General features: G+C 38.2%; 1 protein-coding gene, 1 long non-coding RNA gene and 1 other non-coding gene across 3 annotated transcripts in view; 1 reads left to right on the top strand and 2 right to left on the bottom strand.

The window, feature by feature from the left end:
- The window catches only part of LOC132911327 (uncharacterized), a 68,862-nt gene that overhangs the window by 2,009 nt on the left and 41,420 nt on the right, over positions 1–25,433 (bottom strand). The gene's annotated exons all lie outside the window — the stretch shown is intronic.
- Positions 5,763–5,835, bottom strand: Trnak-cuu (transfer RNA lysine (anticodon CUU)). The gene has a single exon. It is a non-coding gene; the product is annotated as a tRNA-Lys (tRNA).
- Positions 11,393–25,433, top strand: part of LOC132911136 (DNA polymerase theta) — a 68,382-nt gene continuing 54,341 nt past the window's right edge. Inside the window, exon 1 of the mRNA XM_060967544.1 lies at positions 11,393–11,467. Coding sequence (XP_060823527.1) covers positions 11,408–11,467 — 60 coding nt within the window. The 5' untranslated portion in view covers positions 11,393–11,407. The remainder of the gene's footprint in view (positions 11,468–25,433) is intronic.

Here is a 25,433-nt window from a genome sequence, read left to right as displayed (position 1 = left end):
AGCAGACATCCGAGATAACGCCTATCGATCGTACGTAGTATGTATCCTATTTTCGCTATAGCATTTTCTCACTCTGGAATACATAAGTTGTTAACGAAACCAGACGTCCAAAATTACACCTATCGATATACGTGGTATCTATTTTCACAGTATCATTCGTCCATGCATCGATCCATTCGAGTTACGACTTGGATCTCAACTTTGTCTGTTGTCAACGAAACGAGCTATACTGGAACGATACCTGTCAGAAGGGAGAAAAAAATGAGAAAGGAGAAGAAAAATAAGGAAACGTAGGTGTAGAAGGAAAACGGACAAAAATGAGAGAGAAATAAAGGAGGAAAGGATCACGCATCGGGTATGCGGTTTGAAGGGGCTTAATAGCGACTTTTTCGGGGAAAACTATCTCATCTGGTAGAACGGACTACAAACAGCTTCTATGGCGTGTACAAAGATAAAGGGAAGATACCATTCATCGAGGATCGCCTCGCGACATACCTTCGGTCTTCGACTTTTACGAGGCGCGTCAAATTTCCACCGTTGTCGAACATCTCGTAGTTGCTCTCCAAGATAGCTGATGGTAGTTTCACGATTTCTCCGGATTTTTCGTTCGAACCATTCTGGAAATATTTTCCTATTGCCGCAGAAGCATACTCGCTGTCAGCTGACCACGGACAACGTTAAACTTGTGTCGATTGTTCGGTCAAAACCAAATCACCGAGTCACTTAGCAAGCATTTACCGTGCGCCTCGTAAATACGAAAGAATACCGCCGCTAACGCGACGGCTCGGAAAAATGACGAAATGGACATCGGTGAGCGTCGATAAACGCCAAAAGGACCTATGCCCGTGCGTGTAGAAGATTAGAACATTAGAAGGCGCCACGCCACGGTGATTCACATTCTTACGTACGGTGCTTGCGCCTCTTCTCGCTCGCACGACTGCTACGCGTCGGCTACTCGCTTCGGTTATCCGAAATAAAAATATTCAAATAAATATTCACACACGATGTATTATAATCACGTGGAAGACACAAATTGCTAGAATTTTTACAATAACTACGATCGCGTACGTCTAACGACTTGGTTTATGCCTACACGAAGACGATAATTTTCCTTGTAATGTTAAATATCAAAATCTCGGTTTTCTCGTATTTCCTACGATTGCATCAAGTTTGTACGCGTTAAAAAATTACATACCAACTTTAAATCAAAAATAGGTATACGTTTTATAGAAACTCTTACGTAATCGCAAGATTATCCAAGTTTGTTTCCAAGAGAGATACGCGTATTTTCAACGTAACTGTGCAAGGCAATGTGCGTACATGGTGGAAGATACTCTGCAACAGTCGTTCAACTACGGATCATTCGCGTTTGTTTGGTATAATCGAAGGTATCCGGTGCCGTCCGATGCTCAACATTTGCGTTTACGTGAAACGTGAATTGGTCGTGTAATGTCGTAACATAGACTGTAATTCAGCTCGCTGTTAATTCGATCGTCGTAACCTCGATCGTTTCTCTCGCGTACACTTATTACCGATGAAACACACAACACGTGGCAATTTCAGTCAAATCAACGTCGCGATCCATTGAACGAACCGAATAAAGAACGATCGGTTGAAAGGAACTCGATACAAATGTTTAAGGTATCTTTTCAGTGCCTCTGCGAGGCTGATTTCCAGTAGCAAACACTTTCCTCGTCAGAGGCAGCCTTATACAAATTTGATAATTATTGATCGATACCAACGCTCGTATAAAATTAGGATTCGCTTTATAGCGGAATAATTTGCTGTAAAAACATTTTCGACAACGAACAATCTCAATACGTGTGCGTGCGTGTATTCACAACGAACTGCGATTCGTAAAAGTCACGAAATAGAGTTATAGATATACGTGGAAAATCTGGCGACAGAATTTTCCGATCGACTTAATACGATACAAGTTCTATCTGCGAACAAAAAGGAAAGAAACTAATTGTAAGAGAATTTGCCGCAGAAAGTATTAACCCGCGTATAAACAAAAACTGGACGTAGAGAACTAATAACGTAATAATTCATCTCGCGCGTTAACACTAATTTTTATCCGCGATCCCGGTTCGTGTTCAGCGAATCATGAAATTCTACCACTTTACCAGTAGATTCCTGAGAAATGCACTATAAAATACTACCAGAAGAGCCACGTTCCAAATGTATATACAATACGTACATACGTATATGTAAACACGGAGATCGCACTATTAGATGTTAAATTCACATTACGAGTGATTAAACGCGGCCAATTTATAATACTGTGAATGTTTAATTACACCGGTGACCGCTCAACCGGACCAGATCTATAAATATAAATGGACGTAAATTTCAATAAGTGGGCGTAAATACATATTGGTCTAGGCTTCCGAGATAAGTCGACGTGCGTTGGGGCCAGACCCGTCTTAACGACATTATTAAATCAACGAATAATATGTAACCGAACGTCGCGGAAGAAATCATTGAGCTTGCTCTATTATTAAGAAATTTCAATTCGCATAATTATTGCTTTGCAGGCAGATAAGCGCGAGCCTCGATTCATAAATTACAGCCGAATTCTCTCCACCCATTTCTAACAGCTCGTAGCCCACGCGTTCGCGGCTACACCCGTCGGAGCAGCGTAGTATTCTCGAGGAAAAGGAACAACCGCGATAACCGCCAATATAATACGATACTAAATAAAGTAAAATTTATCAGAAATTCCAAAAATTTCAGTCACTCGGAAGTTATTTACGAAGAGAGTCGACTCTTTAGCAGACGTATCGTGTTCACGATCACCTACTGCAAACGGTATATACATGTACTTTATTATGCGAGAATTATCGTGGAAAAATGTTAAATGTTTTCAAAGCTAGGTCCGAGACGTTCACGCCGAATGTGTTGAACGAATAGTATTACGTACTACCAATAATCCATTAAGACTTATATCGGTCTTTGTCGTTTCTTGAAAACGTTAATTTTAGGCTACGACCAGATGGAAATGTTTTGATCGAAAGTGACTGGAATTACATTTATTACTTGCAAGATTTATGATGTAATACTGCACGAGTAATGGATCGTTTAAATGGTTAATGCTTTCCGTATGGCCATTGGAATAGTTAACCTACGCGCTATTGTAGGGAATTTCACTTTTCCATCTAGTGACAGATAATAAAGTTCTGAGAGATACATATGTGCATACGTGTGCAATAAAGCACTCGTTAATAACGAAGTATTCTTAGTAATAATTTTACGTTTATTCTTTAAAAAAAAAAAAAAAAAAAAAAAAGAAAAGGTGCTTTCCAGACATTTCCAACGTTTGATTGTTAAATAATCTTAATTTAATTCTTAAGTGAAAAGTTCCCACGTATATCTCATCGCCGGATGTAATGACAAGGAAACTTGGAAACATATAAACAAGCGCTTCTGCTTCTTTCCTTGCAACTAGTTTTTCTTATTTCGATGCGATGCGCGCTGGGCGATCAAAGAGTGGCAGAAGAAACGGACGAAGCGAATGAAATAATACGAAAGAAATAGGGGACGGTGGGACGATCGAAGATGATCTGCTGTCGATTCTCGATCGTTGACGATCTCTTAGGTCCTAGACGATCGGTCAAGTGCCACGATCTTATCTTCGACACCGTCTCAAATATATCAAACTAGACAGAGTTCCGCAATTTTTTGACACATAACTGCCTTCATTCAGGCTTAACAGCGAGCTGTTCTTCGTTAGAAGAATCGTTTTGTGTCAAAATAGAAGGGAGCAATTACGTCGAATAAGGTTATCTTCGGCGAAAGAACGAGTATAAAAGGAACTGCATGGCGATGCGTTCTTTTTCATCGTGCATCGTGGTTCGCACGATATCGACCCTCCAGACCTTCCACCCGTGCTTAATTTCGTGGTTCTTGCGTATTTTGTTAAATTGTTTCAAGTTTCTTGTTGATTCTCTTTTGTTTTTGACGTATAATAAAGTTTATGAACGGTCGAAGGACTCAATTTGGGTTAGGTATCTACTTAAGAGGAAGGGGATCAAATTGTGAGGGACAATAAGTGTAAACTCAGAAACGTTAACCGTAATTGGTCAATTTTGGGAAACGTAGGTTTGCATGTTGAAATTCGGTCGTCGTGTCGCGTCGTTTCGAAGAAAGAATACGAAAAATAATTAGGAACGAAAGAAAATACAAAGTTTAATCGAGAAACGAAGATAAAAGGGTAGAAATGTTAACGAAGTGATAACATTTTTAATAAATTTTAAACTATAACAGATCTATCGTCGATCACTGAAATCGAGAGTTCAAGGAGAAACGTTGCGTTATTTATAAATTTGTCAATTTTCAATTAAATCGATGGAAGAAAGATATTCCAATTGCTTCAAAATCGTACCGTTCCGATAAAGCTAGCAGATATTTGATTTCGCTTGATATAAATAAACGCGAATGAACCGGATACCGCAAAGAGCAACTGTAGGGCCAAATATAAAAATCTGCTTTTTAAATATTTTAAAATATTTTGTTTCTTCCACGTGAGTTATGTAAAATTTAATTTAACTCTTAATATTTTTATTAGCTTAAAAATCCTAATGTCATTATGAGTACGTGTAAACGATTTTAGAGTATGAGAAAATGTACTGTCGTGTTATAATAAATGTACACTGATTTTATCGGTAATAAATAATTCAACAGAGCTAATTTTATTACCGCATCGACTAATGACACCTGTCAGTCTAGGAACATTTACCTATAATTACTTTCATATAGAATAAACGTTTTTCCTTTCATTGAACTTATGCACAAACGGCCTCGCGTCTAGTAGCTAATCTCCATTTTTCCTCACCCAAGAGCAGATACCATCGAATTTCTAAACAACTTTCGCATTTTCTCAATGTCTCTTAAATCTTTTATTTTTGTCTGTCAGTTTATTTATTTATTAATTACCTACGTATATATACAGTCGCCTCGTAAAATAAGTTAAGGGTCTTACGTTTTAACTTTTAACGAAAGCGTTAACTTCGTTTCCAAGGCGAATTTATATTTAAATATAAATAAACGGCAACTCTTTTCATAATTCGATCGAACGTTCGACGTATGCGTATGAAATTTCTAGATATCTTCGCGCACTAGTGTCAACTAGTTTCTTTCAACAATAGCAATTTAACGAAATGTATCTAAATCAAGGTCTCGATCCTGACGAAAAGCAAGTTTCAAATTGCGCAGACTGACATGTCATAACATTTGTGTCGAGCTACAATAAGATAAATTGTACATGAGTGCACTCACATTTTAAACTTTATTTTTAGCTTCGGTAGCTCCAAGAATGCCTACGTATCCCGCGTTAGATTAAACGGAAAAGTATAAGCTGAAATAGAAATGAGGCTATTTTTAAACAAAAACTAGACGTCTCGTATAGAAAGGAAACAGAATGATCTCTTTTTAAAACACGATACTTGTAATCAACGTGATTTAGAAACGTAACGATATCGAGGTTTCTTTCGAATTTTCATAAATATTCCAATTTTATGTATTAATCGTACGTAGAAAATTATCGTTTCGCACAGCTTTCTTCGTTAACGATGATCAAATATATAATATCGCGTGTAAAATTAAAATGTGAAAACATTGTAACACTTTACGTCTACGTCACGTTACTAGACCGAATTATCTTATATACTTCAGTCGATATCCGACGTATCTTTGTTAATTAAAAATATATATGCAGAAAAAGAATAGTGACGATTAGAATTAAGAGGCAAAAAATATTTTATCGCCCAACGTGGGGCTCGAACCCACGACCCTGAGATTAAGAGTCTCATGCTCTACCGACTGAGCTAGCCGGGCTGTTGGGACTTGCTGATAAAATAAAGCATATTAAAGAAGTTACTATAATAATTACGTATATTGTTTATAAATTACAAATTTATCCTCTGTATGATACAATACGAAAAATAAAAAATATATAAATTAATCGGTTAGCGAGGGGATTCTATGTGCAAAAACTTATCGATCTTTTCGGCAAGTGCATTATAGGCAGCGCGTAATTTCATACGAAGAAGGCAGATAATGTTTATTTAATCGATGTAAAATAAAAGTTACCACGATTCCTTTTTACAACAGGCCAGGTTTCCCACTTTTGAAATTTACTGTTGGCGTGCTATGCCAATTTTCAACGAAAGCTCAACGTCGACCCGGCGTTACCAACCGACCAGCCAGTCGATGATACTCTCTCGGCCATAAACTTGGCAAATCGTAATTTACCAGTGGTAGCAATGAAAATTCTAAACCGACTACAACCGTTTTTCCGTTCTATATACATGCAATGTTTACTCGCGTCCCGTTCTATCGCAGTCCCGTCTCTGCACTTACGACGAACGTCATATACTTTACGAGATCTTTTATTACGGTATCAAGCCAGGTAGATTACCATTGAGGAAATATTTAACATTCGAACCTGCTTCCTTCACGATCAGCCAATAACGCTTTCGAGGGATCATCTAAGTAGAAAAACATGAAATTTGTTTCCGTCGTTCTTGTCTATTGTATACTCGCAACAAAAGTATACGATTATATTATGCTTTTATACGATATTATACGGCGTCAACTTTGACCCTAACTGGTTTTGTAATAATTTGAAATTGCGAAGTTAGATGTTTCCTTCTATTTGAAGCAAGCTATTTCACGTGCTGAGGAATAATTTCCCGTTTCATGGTTAATATCGTGCTATGTACTTTCTATCCGACTGCGATATGTAAACATATCGCAAATAATATCGCAAATAACTGCAAATAATAATACGATTCTTTAGAAGAACCATCGAGTTACGATTCGTGCTTCTTTTCACAATTCTGATCGTCGCGATCAGTAAAACACGATGCAAAGAAAAACACGTTACCTCGAAAGCCAAGCTGAAATTTTCCATCGAACGGAGAACGTAAAATCTAGCAATGTAGAATAGCGACATATAATTTCTTAACACCCTGTACATTTGTAAGTTCGTTCGAAATATCGATACGGCAGTGCCTCCTTATGGAGCGGATGAAATTTCAAAATGTTTCGATGCTACTCCGGTATTCATGTCAGTCGGATTTAGAACGAAACAATGTCGAAGAGCAAGAGTGGATTCTTTGCTTTAATGTTGATATCTCAGGCAGGTTCGATAGATAATCGTTTTATAGTTTTCGTGGTCATTGAATCAAAGTGGATCGCTGGTCTGTGTGGTACAACGTATATAACGTAGATTTTCGGCAGGATGATGTTATAATCATCTTAGGGGCACCAACGCGACGTTTGAACAAGGGCGTGACCAGGCTACGCCGGCAAAAGAATGAGCTACGAAGAACAGACAGACCAATGGCGTGGCATTTGTTATACTTAATCGCGCGCAATTTTTAATTTTTATGCGTCGTTAGCTTCGGACCTCGCATTAACTCTGTGTTGCTTGGAATCGGACTGCGAACGTGTTCTCAACCTTGTAACGAAATCTTGTTAAATATTACGAGTATTTTTAACAAAGATTCGACGATACGATTATTTTGAATACACTGTACCTTTTACTTACACGAAATAAATTTCCCTATATTTTGTTATCGTTTAACCATCCTATAAATTACGATATCTGGAACCTTAAAATTTTTCTAAACTGTAATCGAAGAAATATATCTACAAACATATACTGCAATATATGACAATTTATATACGCTTGTATAAATAAATAGGACGTAATTAGCCTAAACATATTTACACGAAATAATTATTAAACGCGGCTATTAAACCGGTCTTCCTATCTCAAGGCATGTTCTAATTCAAATCGCTGCCCCCGGGATTCAGCTTCGCCTCGATCGTTACAACTTCATCCACGGATTCCTATCGAATATTCTTCGTTCGTCGAACGCTGCAAAACGTCTCAATCAAGCGTTGAACGCGATGGATCGTGTCGATCGATCGTCGAAACTCGAACCGCGACCGATCGGAACGGTTCTGCGCCATTGGGACCGTCAAATTTTATAGTTTAATAATAGAGCGGTGTTGGAGAGTGTTTGCTTATCGCATCCCTGATTTTCGACCGAAGACACGACGCCGCGCCGTCGTCGTGCGGCTTACAGGAGAGAGGACCGCCAGAGAATAAGGATAAAGGTACGAGAAAAACGAACAAAAGAACGGAGGAGGTAAAAAAGAAGGAAGGTAAAATAAGAGAAAGCTAAGAGCGAGAGAAGAGCGGCATGGATCACGTGCAAAGAGGGTGGGTGACTTGTGCGAAGCTGCTTAGCCGGGCTATGCCTCCCACCTGCGCTCCTTCTCCTTCATCCACTGGCAGACACGAATAATCGAAGCATAATTTCAGCCCGTGGGCTGCTCTTCGCGTATTTCGGACGTTCCCTTTTTATATGCCTACGTACGACCCCTCTTTATTATACTATACACAGTTTATCCTATCCTATCAGATTCAAGGGACTAGCCTATGCAAAAGTTGCAATTAACGAGGCGTCCCGGTTTTTTTTTCCTGCGTCGTTATGCGCGATCTTCTCTTTGTTACTTCAAGGAATGCACCCTATCAGACCAGCGAGATTAAGCTACGCGAAAGATGCGATTAATAGGTTGGCCTTTTCCCTGCTAGTCGCGTAGCTATCATCTCCATCCATTCGTAGGGTGTACGCTTTCGCTAAATCGACGAGGGTAAACGTACCAGACGGGTGTAAAGACGTGGATAGTCCTCTGTCTATGTATGGGATTACAGAGGATGCTGTTTTTAATACTCGAGATACATCCTGTCGGATAAACAAGATTAGGTTGTACAAAGATGATGGTTTTATTGTTATTTTTGCAAGAACATTTCCGTATGCTGTTAGAATGTATCAAATTCGCGAGATTGTACTATTAAGGAGACGCGTATAATTAATAGGAAGAGTAAGTTTGCTGATTAGAAGAATTATAGTGCAGCAGAGGTGGTTAACAACCTTCTTCTTCCAGATAATTGTATGAAATCGTTTGCTATAAAAGTTGTTTCCTGTCAGATTAGCGAGATCGAGTTACCAAAGAGTTGTCGTTAACGTGTTTTCTTCCATGATAAAAATCGAACTGCGCGAAAATGCGATTAATAAGATCCTAGCCTTACGTTGTATTTTATTTATAGTATGCAAAGGCCACAAATAATAATAAGGTAATCGTTTGATGACACAACGCGTGATCTCCTCTTTACCATACGAGCTGTATCCTGTCAGATCAGCGAGATTAGAGGCTACAATTAAGCCAGTTCTGTATGATTAAACACGTTATTCTTTCTGTAGCCTGTTATTATAACTTTGAGAGATTAGGCAATATAGGCTTGTAATTAATAAAGTTTCCGTTTCGTGTAATTACGGCACTACTTTGCCATACAAAATGCATCTTATCAAATTAGCGAGAATAGAGTGTACAACGGCTACAATTAATTTCCATACTAGTATTTCCATACTATGCAATTATGCACAGTTTTTTCTCTAAATATGGTACCATCTATCAGATAAATGTGAATAATACATACAGGGCTATAATTAATACAGTTTTCTTGTTATATATACATATAATTACAGAGCAACTTACTTTTCTCTATTCTATTTTCTATTTTGGTACCATAGCTTATCAATTTAACAAGCTTAACAATATACAAAGTTACAATTATCCAAATTACCGTGTACGCTACTGATACGATATTTTCATCTTGATATTCTTATTCCATAAACAACTTTGATAGTTCTACGAGACTGACACGATGATATCAACGAAAATGGCATACGTAGAATATTATGTAACGAAAGCTGTCACATTTTTATTAGAAATTATTCGTTTACGAAGAAACACGTAATCTATTACACATAATTTCTCAACACTAGGCTTAATCTAACTTCTTTATCGCGTCTTTAGACATTCTACGTAATATTCTGGCACAAAGTATCTACTATAATATAAAATATCTGTGGTATCTTCGTAACATTGGTAGCTGCGTAAGACAGCAGAAACGTTAAAGAGAAATTGAAACATCATTGATGCGTGCAAGTATAACGTGAATTCCCTTAAAATGTGATAGATACTTCACAAAGAGCGTTGCACCGATCAGTTGCAAGCTAGGAGCGGTCGAATGCAAACAGATACGCGCGAAATTGAGATAACGTGAGACAATAATATTAGAATATGCGTGTGCAGCAAAAAGAAAAGAGAAAGGAGAAGGCTCGTGTTTGAAACGTTCGTGTAATCGTTCCCTCGAGAGAAAATCGATGTGGCGAGAAACGACGAGGCGTTCGTAGCTTCGAAGGAATCCTTATTCAATACTCGAGCCACACTAGATACATTGCGACTCGTTTATGAAAGTTATATAATTATCGGCGACTTGCCTGTGTAATTTGCCTCCCTCGGAATTCTCTTTCACGCGCTTACTTCTCATTTCTGAATAAAGACATTAACAGTTCACATCAGGCATCGATCGTTTTACATCGTTTTACGGTTATTGTGCTTTAATTATGGCCATTATAAGCCGACAACTCGGTATGCTACGATTACCTAGCGCGATACAGAGTCCCAAAGCTTAGGGAACACCGTTCGAATACCAAACGCTTCAGCCACAGATTCCTCGAATATCGAAATCTTTTTCGAACGTCCGATACGTGTATTTTTCTTTCCTTTTCCAGATTTCATTCCATAGAACAGATGTTCCTAAAAGTTTGTAATATTATCGTCACGAAAGCGTTCTTTCGATATGAATAACACGATTTCAACGTGATAATCGTACAATAGTTTTGTCTGATACGACCTACTGGAGTCTTGAAGCGCTCGATTTGTGGTTCCTTATAAAAATTGTATAGATTTACAACGATTCGTTTTTGCGGATTGTAACGAATGAGCGTTAGTCTTTTTTAGTATTTATTTTTGTACAAAAGTTAATTAGCGGTATTGTTTGCGAAATTATCAAATCGAATTATTTCTGAAATTACGGTATTAAGTTAGTACGTTTATCCAGACAATTTAAACAAACCTTTTACCTCATTTCCTAGCCAAGTATTTTTGCTGCACGATATTGTTTCATCGCACCGATGTTACTTTTTAAAAGACGTTCGGTAATTATTATTAGAGAATATCTCGCAGTTATCTTAAATTAAACGAAAAGATATCTAGAAATACCTAGATGTGTATAATACATAAATATCTATCCAAACTGTCCCGTAATTATTAAATTAATGTCTCGTACCTATTAAATAATATCCGTTAATTATCACAGAGATTAAAAAGAAACAAAGTTACACAAATCAAAGGAACCTCGATTCCCATATCCGACGACTTTCCACTCTCAAAAATACCATAGATTAAAGCCAATTAAATTCACTCCTTTTGGAGGGAAACATTCCAGATGAAACGCGAACGAGCATCATATTTCGTCCATTCGATGCCGGGAAAGCGGTGGGTTCCTGAAAACACACGGGAAACCGAACCACCCGTGGTCATGGTAAGTCAAGTGCAACTGCGGGGTATATATAGTCACCTGGTTGACCGATTAGTTTCATCCATCATATGCCATAAAGGAAGTCGAGGTCTGAACAATATCTGATTTCGAGTCACGACCTGTGTGGCGTTTTCGGATCGTGGTGGGGCCTCGAGGTTCTCGGAGACACGAACCCTTTTGTGGACCACGGGGCCACCCTCTTTCAAGGGTTTCACTAAAAGAAACCGGCGCGGCGCGCGACAACCTGCCTTTTTACGATGCCTCGCCTCTATTCAATAACGTTGTCCACGGATGATCGTGTAAACAGCATCGCGACGTAAAACACGTAGGACGCACAATGAAACACCTTTATAGCGCGTTGTTCAGAGATCACAACTTTTCCCGTACGTCGTAAACGGTCAAACAATGCAAACAGGAAACGTTCGTCCATCTGAATTGCTAACGTCTACCCGACCGATCAGATTAAATTATGATAAGCCTGGTAAAAATTATGATTCTGAATTCATAATTGCAAAGCGAACGCGTTTGCATTTGCGCATCGAGTCTTCTTATCCCATTACCGAAGTAGGATTATAATTAAAGTGCAGATGTCTATGCAAATGAATTTTCTTACAAGTATGTACGGACGAAGGAATGGAATCTAGCAAAAAGTAGAGACACGTTTTACCCTATAAATCTCATGGAAAATTTTCCTTTGTTCGTTTTACGCATTTTTGTATCTTTAAATTTCTCGTAAATCTCTTTACCATTCTAGTATACGCGTATATTAGGACTGTAGAAACGTTAATACAAGTAATTGATTGACATAGGTAACTCTTGACAGAGTAAAATTCATCGATTAGATTTGCTAGAAAAAAAATCGTTATTCAAAGTTTTATGGAACTCATTAGTCATGACTAGATTAAGTAAAATTTCAAACTAGATCAATTTCTTGAATTTTCTCTTAAGAAAAGATCAAAGTATAAGAATAATATGGAAATGAGATATGTCTTGACCGAATTACGTATTATTTAAAACTTTTTTAGCTTCGTCTCCGACAATTATTTTATAAAAAATATACGTCGATATATAGTCGATATTATTTTCCAATGTGAAAAGAAACTATTTCGAAGCAGATGTTTTAGATAAAACAGGGATAAATAAGGTCTTACGAATTCTGGAATCCCATTATCTGGGAATCTGGAAACGTCACGCGGAACGCTTCTAATGCAGTTCAATTTGGAATTCTGAGACGGGTATAGAGTTTCGGAGTAGGAAAAAATGGTGGCGAGCAAAAGAGCCGACTGACGCGATCCAGGCGAGAGAACAATTCCCTTGCCAACCCTTTTCTCGTGATTAATGTATGCAAAGATAGCGCGTTCAGAAACAAGCCCATTCTCTTGATCGGTTGGAACGAAGAACAAGACAAGCAAAAGCAATTTCTCTGACGAGTTCACTTAACGACTATCCACGATTGACAAACTATCTGGAGATCTTAACAATAGGCTCCAATTAGTAAAATAATGAATTTTCACGACATCGATGAAATTAACATAATTTCAAACCTTCCATCGATCTACATCCTCATTCGTAAACCTTTGCACGAACTTTTTGCGAGAATTTTAATATTAGGGTTTAGATATTTAATAGGGGGTTAGATATTTTTAATATTACGATAATAAGCGAGTAAATTTTTAGTAATCGTATATTCTATATTCACCTGGTCTCTCGATCGCTGTTTCAACCAGTATCGATATTCGTATGAATAATCTTTTGTTATGTTTGTCGTTAAATATTTGGTTTTTTGTAAATTTTTAACAATCTAATTAATACAATCGATAATCGACCGTTTAAATAATTTTGTGGTCTCCGCGAGATATATATGTACCAAATATCTTGTAATTTCTACGTATGTATTTGTTCCAAATGTTACCAGTATAATCGTAGCGGTCGAAATTCGTAAAAATTTTAACGAAATTTCAAACTGTTTCGTGTAATACAGGTAAAAAACTCGCAAGTGGTGTCTACGAATGTTCGAAACTTTCACGAGGTTGTATATGTGTACGAAAGTTACGATCTACGAGCTTTACCTGCGTTTCTCTTTTACCATTTCTTTTTAAATTCTTTCACGGTGCTTTCTAATTGTAAAACGCCTGACCTGGCACACCTGGCAGACAAAAACGCGATTGCAACGTGCTCGGTACACGGTTGGCGGTAAAGACGGTAAAGAGACAAGAAAAAGTAAAAAGAATTCACGAACAAAGTTTCAAGTTCTCGGCTAGCCGTAGTTTTGGAACCGAACAGGACGCGGCAATACCTCGTGGAGGGAGGACAATTCTCGTGGCAACCCTTTCAGCATGATTAATGCGCGCGAAGATAGCGAGTTCGAGGGCAAGCCCATCCCTGTGAGGGCGTATTAGTTTAAGGCTTAAGGAAAAGAAGAGAAGAGGAGGAGAGGGACGAGAGGGGAAAAAGAAAAAAATAAAATCCTCACATCCGACCTCTTTCATTGTAAATGCCCCTGTGTGTTTATTGTCCCTGCCAAGCTCTCTAGGTGTGCTTCGAGAAACCCGTAAACTCTATCACGGGGTATTTTGGGGACTGGGCCTGAAAACCGTAGGACGCCTTCCTTTACCTTTACAAGATACACACAGTCTGATTTTCAGCATCGAACTATCGATGCTGCTCAAAGATAAGAAACGTGTACGCCGATTTCTCGGTTCGGGGATCGTAAGTCTACACGTACCTGTGCAGCTCGTGTCTAATGAAGCCACGGAATTTGGATCTACTTTACGAGCTAAGCTGGAAATCTACCGACCCGATGCCATGGGGAACCATGTTACACTTACAGCTTTCAGCAGAGTTATTGCTACTTGCGAAATAAAGACTCGCTTGTTTTGAAAGATTGGTCGTTTGTTATCTTCGTTTCGAAAAAATACATAATTGGGCTAGTCACGAAGGAAATATCTGTACGTGGTGTTAATTCGTCGATCTACTTTTATTATAATTCTCCGAATGTTTCGTGCTAACTAATACTATTTAATTTGGCGTAGATTATCGTTTTCAAGTAATTATCTATTATTCGTGCCTACTGGAATACGTATTACTTACCGTTACTTTGATATTCAAAACTATAGATAGCTAAAGTTATACTTTATTGTGTATCTTAAAATAGACGTTGAAATATTTTAATAACACAAAATATCGGAAAACCTCCGTTTTCTAAATAAATTTTGAAATTCTTGATAAAGTGAAAATATAAAAATACGTAACATATCCTTCTCTGGCTTCGCATCGTCCTTATTTTCTTCAGTTTCTACCTCATTCACCCTAAGTTAAATCCAAGCAAATTAATCCACGCAAAGTAATCCAGATGAAACTTTCGCTTATTGTTAGCAATGCCCTACACCTTGTTGCATCGTTCAAGTAAGATAAATGGTAAAGGAGTGTCGAAAGAATTAAACGCGTACAATAAACTTTTGATTAAAATTGAAAATTTCGTAAGAACGTATGCTTTCTGTAGATACAAGATATCTTTAAAATGACGTATTACGTATAATATATGGGTGAGGGAAAATTTTAAATTTCATCGCGAGCTAGAGATATCACAATCACGGTTAATGATGCGCGTAATGAAGTAATTCTTCAAAGTTGCCGCGTCGAACTTACCGAAATTAAGATTCATGCCAGAATGAAGAACTGGTGGCCGCTTAAGCAGCCAGAAAATCTCAGCTGAACGGTCTTCGTCGAGATTGATTAATCGAAGGTTAAGGGTTTCAGGGCGTTAAGTGGTTCACTGAAATGTTTCTATGGGCTGACACGACGGTGGGAGCCAGAAGACAAGAGGCCGCGCGTGGTTTCAAAGCCGGACGGAAGGACAAAGGAAAAAGAAGGAGAAGAATGCGACCTCGACCAGTTGCCGCTTCTTTCGTGTCAAAACACGGCGCTAATACATCATTAAAAGAACGCGCCCCTAACGTGCCGCGCCGCCGCGCCGTACCGGTCTAGCGCCACTGATTGTGAACTACAAGGACACCTCATAATCGATTGGCTCAGTTTCGCTGGATGTGTTGCGTCTTCGTTACGAGCTATCTTGCCTTTCTTTTTCCTGTTCTTGCTCTTCTCGTCGCTTGTTATTTATCGCTCGTTGACTCGAATACGCTAGCGATCTTTCGTCCGACTTCGATGTTTGATCCGAGCGATCTCCGAATCGCATTCCGATCGACGAACGATTCCGATGACATTCGAGCGATCGAGAAAGTACGATTCCAAGAAAAAATCTAACGTTACCGATAGATATTATCAACGGATAGACTATGATCTTTTAGACGATCGTAGATAATCAAAGAGACAGAACTTGATCAAAGATTCGATCCACCTACCGAATATTACAACGAGTGGTAGATGTATTCTGGGAATTTTTGTATCCTCGTATTTCTCATAAACGTATAAAAATTTGTAGTCTAACGATAAAGATACTCTACTAATATCGGGGTTATACAAGTTTTACTTTAAAGGTATAATTAATTAAAATTTACCAAGAAGATATAATACTATAATTCCTATTTCTATTCGATATTTATGATTCAGCGATGATATACGTATCGGCGCGAAGAATATACTTCCAACTATTTACCCTTATAACTTCCTTAATAAAGCATTATATAAAGCAACGGAATAATATAAAGCTATCGGAATTTTTGTATGTAAATGATTAGATTCTATGTAATTATGCAAATTTTTCAGTAGTACCGGTTATTCGTATCTAGCACACAGAATCCGAATATAAATCTCAATTCGAAGAACGCATTATACGGCTGAACTATGAACGCTATCAACTTGGTGAATCGGTATGAATTAATATAATTTATTATACCACGATGGCGAATAGTGCTTTACAGACGTATATCTTGATTTATAGCGGTCGCGTTAATTCGTTTAATAGAACAGTGTATTGACTGGGAATCGTGGACGTCGGCATTAATTTCTGTTCACTGTGTTTATACACATAATTTTAATAATACCATAATCGCTGTTATAAATTCTTTATATTTTCAATGCAAATGTCATACTGTTATCTAACTTAACAGTATACCATTCATAAAGCCATGTCGTTTAGCATTTAGTAGACAAACCTGAAATTGTAATATTTTATCTTTCTAGATGGACAATGTTCGGTGTTTAATCGCAGTGATTTAAGTCAAGACGACTAATCGTATCACGATCGATTCTTTCGATCGTTATTGATCGATAATGATTAACGTGGCGATCAATTTCATATAATTTCGTAAAAACATTATATTTTCGTAACATTAAGTATAATCTACGATAAGCCTCGTTTTCAATCCATGCCTCTCATATCGCTACGATATTTATTGCATAGCGTTGAGAAATTCTGCCACTTTTTATCGTTCGTTTACCTATCTCCATCGTTGTTTAATTACATAATTACATGTTCACATCGATGCCTCAGTGTTGTACAGAAAATTACAGCAACGATATTACGCGTATTACGGTACTGCAAATTCAATTTTTTTCTTTTTCTTTCTTTAAATCGAATTGTTTTGTCCGCGTCGACGTGTTTGCAAGTATTCTTAAAAATATTTCAATTCGAACGCATACATCATCCAGCAAATCAATAAAGTTACTATTTGCTAATCACCCTAGTATCTTCTATCGGTTCCACCCTTTAATGCCATCCTATCGTACAAAATCTATTTCAGCTATCCTCCCGAGCAAAATAACCGCTACGAAACTTCTACCCGCCCCGAAAACTCCTTCACGTCACCGTATGTTATAATATTGCGGTATAATATACGGCGATGTAGATCGTTACAGACGAAATACTGCTGTTTATCCATTTAAATACCGATCTTAGATGCAGAATTGCAGGAGGGAGGTTGGAGGATGGAGGAGGCGAACTGGCGCGGCGGTCAATAAGTTAAATGACAAATTGATGCGGAGTTAAATTGGCGGGCGAGCCGGCGCGGCGCAGGTAAGGTAGATGCATTTGGAGATACACTCGTGAGTCGTAGGTGCGCGGGCCGGGGCCGCTCTGCGCCGAATTTGCGACGCCTTCGGGCACGATCGTTATACATCGCAGTTTCTAAATTAGTCTCAACTCACTCTGATTGAGCACCGGCGCAGCCAGCTCGTACCGATCGCGTGCGGCCTACTCCGATCGAGAATTTATCGCGGCTCGATCGAAGAATATTAAAGGCGAATACGCATGCTCATCGACCATCATCCCGTCGAGTTACGTCTCTACGCATGACTTAACCGCGTACATTGTCGAGACCTAAATTAAGTTTCGACAGCCTGTTGCCTTTGCTTTTTCTTCTTTTTATCACAGACCTCAAATTAGATCTCATTAAAAGATTCTACAACGCTTTAACCTATAGTTTATGAATAACTTTCCCGTTTTAAGCAATTTCTTTCTCTTTCTGCTTTTATATAACGAGAGACAAACGTAATCGTACTATAGTATAACTATAAAGTATAATATATATACATAACGAATTTTCATGTGAGTTGGCCATAGTTGTCTTATACCGGATGACGTTTATTTATGGAAATGTATCACAGAAGTTAACAAATGATATCGACGACGATGAATTTAGGCTCGATAACGAATACACGGTCAACGGGATGAAGATTGCGATTAGGAACTCGGTGTAAGTGATCACTGGACTAGTCGAACTTATCGGATCGAACCTCGGTCCAAGTGGAACTGCCCTTACATACTCTTGTCCGTATCTCTCTGTATTCTTTAGATCAATCCCTGTTTTTAAGGAGAGTCATTTAATTACTTTATACCTCTGTTAGGTACACGTCCCTCCCGTGACCGTGGCTACGTTCAGTGACCCGTTATGTCACTTCGAGCCCAAGCCCATTGTCATAAATCTCGGATAATCGTAATTGATTTAACTCATAAACAGCTATTTCTCAGTTTTATTGTTTAAGTACGGCTATAATAAAAAGTCTGGACGAAAGTATCGAGGACTTTCGCAATCGTCCCGAAAGGAAGGCTCCTTTCGTCCCTTGGATGGCATTAAAGGAAGGTGTCCTTTCATCTCCGACATTATATATTATAGTTATGTTAAGTACATACGTATATTCGAATCGATATATTCAATAACAACATAGTTGCAGTACATCGTTATTACGTTATTCGTTACGTCAGAAAAGTAATTATCGTTCGTTACACGATAAAATTACGGCAATTTTAACCAGAGTATCGTGTGCCTTACTTTTGTCCACAAAGTTTACTTCTAGAAAAATGTGTAAAAGGAGATTAACAGCGCTTTAGCCTTCCCGGATTAATCCGCTTCCGTTTAGAAAAGAGTGCGCAGCATAGCATTCGAGGTTGTTTAAAAGGCAATCAGCGGCAGCTTAGCTGCGGTAATATCAGAGAGCCGCGTAATCGATTCTTTTCTCTTATTTTTCGCGAATCAAAGCAAGATGGTTTTCGAACATAAATCATAGCATACGCGCTCTCGATGCTACTTAAGTAATATACCGCGGGTAATTCAAGGCCCGTAACAACGAGTATCCGAGAAGAATACGGACTTTATCGTGCCATCCAGCCGGACAAAAAGGACGAAAAGGAAATGATTTGAACTATCATTTGTGTTTAATCGAGAACGTATTACCGATTGCCGACGAGTTGCAATTTTCCGTTGTTCCGTTTCTCCAATAAATAACGTTCTATAACATAGAGAAAGAGCCGTAGCGGGGTGAACAAACGGCAGAAACAATGAAAAAATAGAAAAATGATATGTTAAGTAGACTCGTATCTGCCGCCGTTTCTTTGCGGTAGCACTTAAGTATTCGATCGAAGAAAAATCCGGTGGCAATGTTACACTTTTAAACGAGCGTTCGCAAAGGGAAATAGGTGCAAAAAGCTCACCATAGTTACGGATCCGGTGCAATTATTCGCAATGTCCGAACAGCATTCCTTGATAACATGGGGCAACGTCAGATCAACGATTTATGACAGTTTGATGAATACTTATTACGGACAAGTACTCGCATTCATCGATTACTGCAATTAGCGAACATCGATTTAACGTGTCCTTACCTGTGTATGCCTTATTTAAATGACAATAGTATTATTGCCGAACGTTAGCGATGCTGAACATCTGTATCAAAACTTTCGCACGTTTCCACAATTTTGAAAATGTAGTAGTCGAGAATCGTATAGCTACAGACACTCCTGGTAGATAAGGTATAACTAGAACTGGAAACAGAGGCAATCGTTATTTTTGGGAAAAATTTGATTAAGAGATTCCTTTATACGAAGTCGTGGCTTTATTATAAATTTTATAATTCCTCTCCTTGATTCAACAGGCTCGTCATTATCATTTTCCTTGATAAATAGAAACTCGAAAGAAGCCCCTGTCAAAGGTTTGCGTTAGTATAAAATTTAAAAACGTGGAAACCACACCGAGAAGAAAACAAAGTTGGAAATTTGTCATCTTGCTCCTAGATAATATTAAACACTTACACTATCGAAAAGAAATAAAGCAGGAATGTCTGCAAACGTTTACCAATTTGCGTGAATCGAAATTATTTATCGGTTAATTACGCCTACTTACCACGAGTAGGTACGCCCTTGTATATTATCCTAGGCGTTCGCAAAACCTGTAATTATATAACGTATCGCGCTTTCCACGACAACAGGCACGGGTAAAGACATTTCTGAAGGTTTTCCCTTGGATGCACGAAACATTTAACAAATTAACGAGAATCTAACCGAATTGATATCGATCGCGCGGCGAATATTTTCAAGCGCCGAGAACCTCTCCGGACAAATTGCCACTCCTTCAATCAGAGATTTATCACGATTGAATCGACGTTTATTATAGTCATTATCTCGCTACACGTTAGTCCGCGTTCATTTGCATGACGCAGATCGGCCATTCGGCTTCGTTAAAGCGTTGGTTTCGCGGTGCCAACGAACAGCGTACTGTTCATAAATATCGGCAAAATTGTAGTAACGCGTCTCGTGATGCCGTCGATGGTCGGCTACCGCGTATTTCGGCGATTAACTGACACGTTAATTCTCGATTCACGCGCCATGAACAACATTGTATGGAACACGTTCCGTAAAAACGACATTTGCCGAGGAACAGTCTCTTATCGCCTTCGTGCTTCGCAAACTGCCATTCGACTCGTAATTGCGTTATAGAATATACTGGAAGCTACTTTCCGGACACCGGAGCGTTCATTATATCTTACAATTTCCTGAAATATTATAACACGATATGGACAAATGCAATTTTTATAAAATCATTTTTACACAGACGCTTATAAAATTAAATCGCTTAATCGAGGATAATATTACGGGAATTGAAGTTTCATCGTTTTATTCTGCAACTTCTCTCGGCTCGCTTACAACGATTTACTCGATATTTTGCATAAATAACGTAGCTTCGCCTAAAAGGTAGAAAACGAGGAATTTCAAATATTTCGACGTATCTTGAAGAATAAAAAAAAATTTTAACGAAAATAGCCAAGGTACTGTAAAATATGAGAATGAGAAAATCATGGGAAATCGTGGAGCGTAGGAAATCGTGAAAATGAAATAGTTACGCGAAAGCAATTTCGTGACATAAGAAAAGTAATTATCTACGATAAGAAGCAAGAAAAAGAGATAGTCAAAATTATATTACGTAACGATTAAAGTTATATAAAAGAAGTGAAATTTCGTTTATTGGTCATTGAACGAATATCAATTATATATAAGAAGCAATTTAATAGGAAGTAAGAAAAGGAATCAATTAAGATTACGTTACGTAACGATTAAAGTTATATAAAAGAAGTGAAATTTCATTTATCGATTATTAAACGAATATCAATCTATTACGTACCACGTAATGATAGAAGCAAGATAAGAAAAATTATTATTAATTAATACTCAACGTACGATTGTATAAATACGTATGTTATGGATGAACGAATGAAAAGAGCGAAAGGATATAATCTACAACTTTGAAAACGTATGTAACACGCTTCCTTATCGAATCTTTCCTTATAAAAAATTATTTACCAATTCTGATCGTCATTAGTTTATCTTTGTGGCAATATCAGTAAGCGTAAAAATGTGAAACAGTATTTATGACATTGTTTTTTCTAAATCTAGTTTACCATAGAGTTCCTCCTTTATCTAAATTTGCCACCACTCGCGTTACTCGTATTCTAAGAACAGAATGTCCATCCTAATTTCGTCATCAATTTGTCCTCGTATCACATCGTTAGTGACAATTAGAGAAAAATCGCGGCGAAAAAACACGGAATATTCGCTTGTATAATGTAATCCCAACCCTCTCTTACGTAATTCCGAGTACGACGCATACTACCATTCCTTCCTCGTGACTGTTTATCCGACACAACCACGTCGTTTCTATTTTCAACCAGCCAACGCACAAAAAACCTTAAGGATTCATTCTGTCTCGCGGGTAAGCTCGTAAAGCCCACTTGTCCACTGTCCAGTGAGACTGTTTTGTCATCCGTCCCCTTGCGACAAGTTTTCATGATCCCCGATTGACATGCAACATTCCGCAAAGGAGCCTGCGTTTCTTCCAATTTACACAGTTTCTTCCCTCGCGTCGCGTTGCATCGCGTCGAGTCGAGTCGAGTCGGCACTTTTACGCTCCAAAAATAGTAATCCGCGGAGTGAGCTAATCCCATTGAATCCGCACGAGCGGGTTAAACGCCATGGAATCCGCATTAGGCCACGAGTGTAATGACATCTGGCCGAGCGAGAGGCGACAAGGAAAACGTTTCCTGCATAAAATGCGACCAAACCGTCAGACTAGACAACGTCTCGGTTTAGGTTCGCATGTACATGGTGTCCTAGGACAAGTAGTGCATCAGGCCAGCTTGGTAAAATAAGTAAAAAATAAAGAACAAAGTTCCCTTCTTCGAGACCTGTTCTTTGATGCAATTATTGTGCGCGCGCAAAGATAAATCGAATAACACAAAGTTTGAAGCACCGTTCTCGTGAAAATCAAGTTTTAAATAGCCGCCTTACACACTTGATCGATAACGTTGATCGCATGCCATCGAGGGTTACTAGTGCACGTACACTCTCGCTTAGAAATCTCGCAACATCTGCCTCCTATAAAATTTTGCTATTTGGCCAACGTAATCGATTTTAAATTACACGAGTCTTTTAATTAAATCGGTAACACGTAAAACATACATATTGCTAGCCTGCACTATCTTCGTTATAAAAATTACCATTTGTTTTTTGATTATTATCATACGAATATTATTTGTTTTTTATTATTATCATACGAATGCACTTAATTTAAAAATACTTGCTTTAGTGCAACGCTTTTAAACGAAGTTCTGTAATAGACAATTTTTTTAAATCCGATTTTCCCACAAGCTACACTTCGAACGATCTTGATACTTTTGTAATAAGGTAACTTCATATTCTGCGGTATCGTCCATTTTAGAACACCCTGTGAATACGTTCGACGCGTTCGTCGCGTGTATCCCTTTATTTGATTAGAGTACCAACGCGATGCGCTTAGACCGCGTCGCCTAACCCTCGTGTTAACACTCGTGGTACGCTCGTCCTCTGGATAAACAGACCGATTACGCGCTTGTCAACGAGAATTTTTTTCATTACCATTGAAACGAGCGTGATAGAAACTTATTGACGTTAGATTTGTATGTACTGGGCAGCTAAAGAAAGAACGGTTCACTCGTGTCGAGTTTTCTTCAAACTATTTCGTGCGCTCTTTGAATTACGCTAATAACCTTGCAAAGGATGCCAAGTATTTTTGGACGATCGAAATACTAGCGCGATTACCTTGTGACTCTCGAACGCGGGATACGCGTCGTAATGTTCGGACGATCGAGGGCAGAAGAAAATGTTTTCGCGAAAGAAGATGCACGTATTCGTGTAATCTGTGCACGTGAAAATGCCGCTTACCGATGGCCATGCGTTGTCAACCGGTCGCCAAGGTTGCAGCGAAGAAACCATCGAGCTTCGCAGCGTGTTTGAATTACGGAATGATTTGGTACCAAAGATATATTTCGTTCGGTGTTGCTTCAGATTATCGGCAACGAGATACCAACATATCGTGTGCGTTAAATTCATTTTCGATGTCTTCTAGTTTTTCAAATCTCGTACGAGCTTTCGTTTAAATACAGTCTCGCACGGTTATCGTAATTAATAAAAAAAAAGGAGCATAGTTAGCGGCGACGAGGTTATTATGTAACGACAAATTCCTCGATAAAAGGTTCTGATACCGATGTTCAAAAGTTGTGGCTGATACGTGAAACTGTTATTGACAAATCTAAACGACGATAGTTTCCAAGTGATTTTTATAACTGGTATTTCTTTCTTCGAAGAAGAAGATATTTTACAGCGAGCAAAGAACAAAATTATTTACGAGAGAAAAATAAAGTATTTGATTTTGCGTATAGAAATTTGACAGAACGAAGAGTAAAAATGCTACGGATGAAGATTATGATCTTGTATATTAATGCTATTTACCATGAAAAAAGAAAGGGTAAACGGCATAGTTTACGATCCCATCGTTTCACACAAAGAGCGAACCATCGTCTTAGCGAAGCACATAATTTCCACTGGCATCGGACACTACTCTTGTCCCCTACTGTTTTCCACGCATTTGTTTTCCACAAACTGTCACACTAACTGTTTCCTGCATTTTTTAAAAATTCTGTCCCTATTTGTGCGATATAGATACATAATACGTATGTAACGCATTCCATTGTAAGACGATATTTATTTCTTACACATTTGTAATTTTAACCACGAGAAATATTTCTAACAGAGCGAAGAGAAAACTTTGAAAAATACTCCGCATAGACATTTCATTTTCCGATCTGTTTCGCTGTGCGACTTTGAGTATTCGTTATTCGCGTTTAACCAACAAATGGAACTATCGAACATCGATTTCGATAATAATCACGATGACATAGCGTTCGGAGCGCGTTGGCTTGTGCAACGTCTAATGACAATATCGTGTCTTATAGATTATTTTATGGGTTAAGCTTCTTAATAATCTCAATCAAGTATGCGTTTTAGTTCGTAATGGCGTTAGGTCTTTGCTATATATAATCCGAGAGATTTAGACAAGACGATGCGAATTATGGTTTCGAATTCCCCTGTAAATCCAAAATAAAATATACCAGTCCGGCTGGATAGTTCTTAGTAGCCAAGTAACGATAGTTCATAACGCTTGATGAAACTTTCTCTTGAAATTTAAAATTGTCATCGAAGTTTTTGAAAATAAATCTTTTATTTAACGACAGAATATCTTTTCGCCGATGAACGAATAACTTCCTAGCTTACTAACGCATCAAACTATTTACTTTCAAGTTAAAATAGACACGCCGTAGAACGAAAATATGCAGAATTACGAATTATAATTGTACTATCTTTCTATTCAGCGTCCGACGATCCTTTAAATTTTGTAAATTCCTTGCAACAACCTTGGACAAGATATACAAGTATACAAGTCAATTAATATAATCTATAATCTATAAGTGCTATGACTTTATTCGAGTAAAACAGAGGTGTGATTTGATCGTTCAGATTCCCATTTTTACGTACAATATGAACGTGAGAAACTTTTGACGTTCACGCAGCCTCTATATACTGTACGCATCTGATCAACGCTTGGGAGGTTCGCGCAACGCAACGGCACATGTTGTCCAATCTTTATCGAGCTGACCTATGCTTTAAATTTAAATAATCAAATACAGCCATAATCATATACGGGTCAAAGTAAATAAACAACGGCTAATTTCTAACAATTGCGCGCACACTTTTTAAGCAACTTAACTTTATTGAATTTCAAAGGAGAATACGGCTTGTACGGTGGTATAGGTAGTTGGCATCGTGAAAGTATATCTTTCACAGGGGCAAAACTTGTCGGGGCTCATTCAGCCAAGGTGCATGTAAATTTATTCCATTGAGGTGTGGTGCAACGTGCTGCACATATAT

Source organism: Bombus pascuorum, chromosome 1 (genome assembly GCF_905332965.1).
Source record: "Bombus pascuorum chromosome 1, iyBomPasc1.1, whole genome shotgun sequence".
Lineage (NCBI taxonomy): Eukaryota > Metazoa > Arthropoda > Insecta > Hymenoptera > Apidae > Bombus > Bombus pascuorum.
Note: the sequence above shows the minus strand (reverse complement) of the source record. Positions and strands in the feature narration are given on the sequence as shown.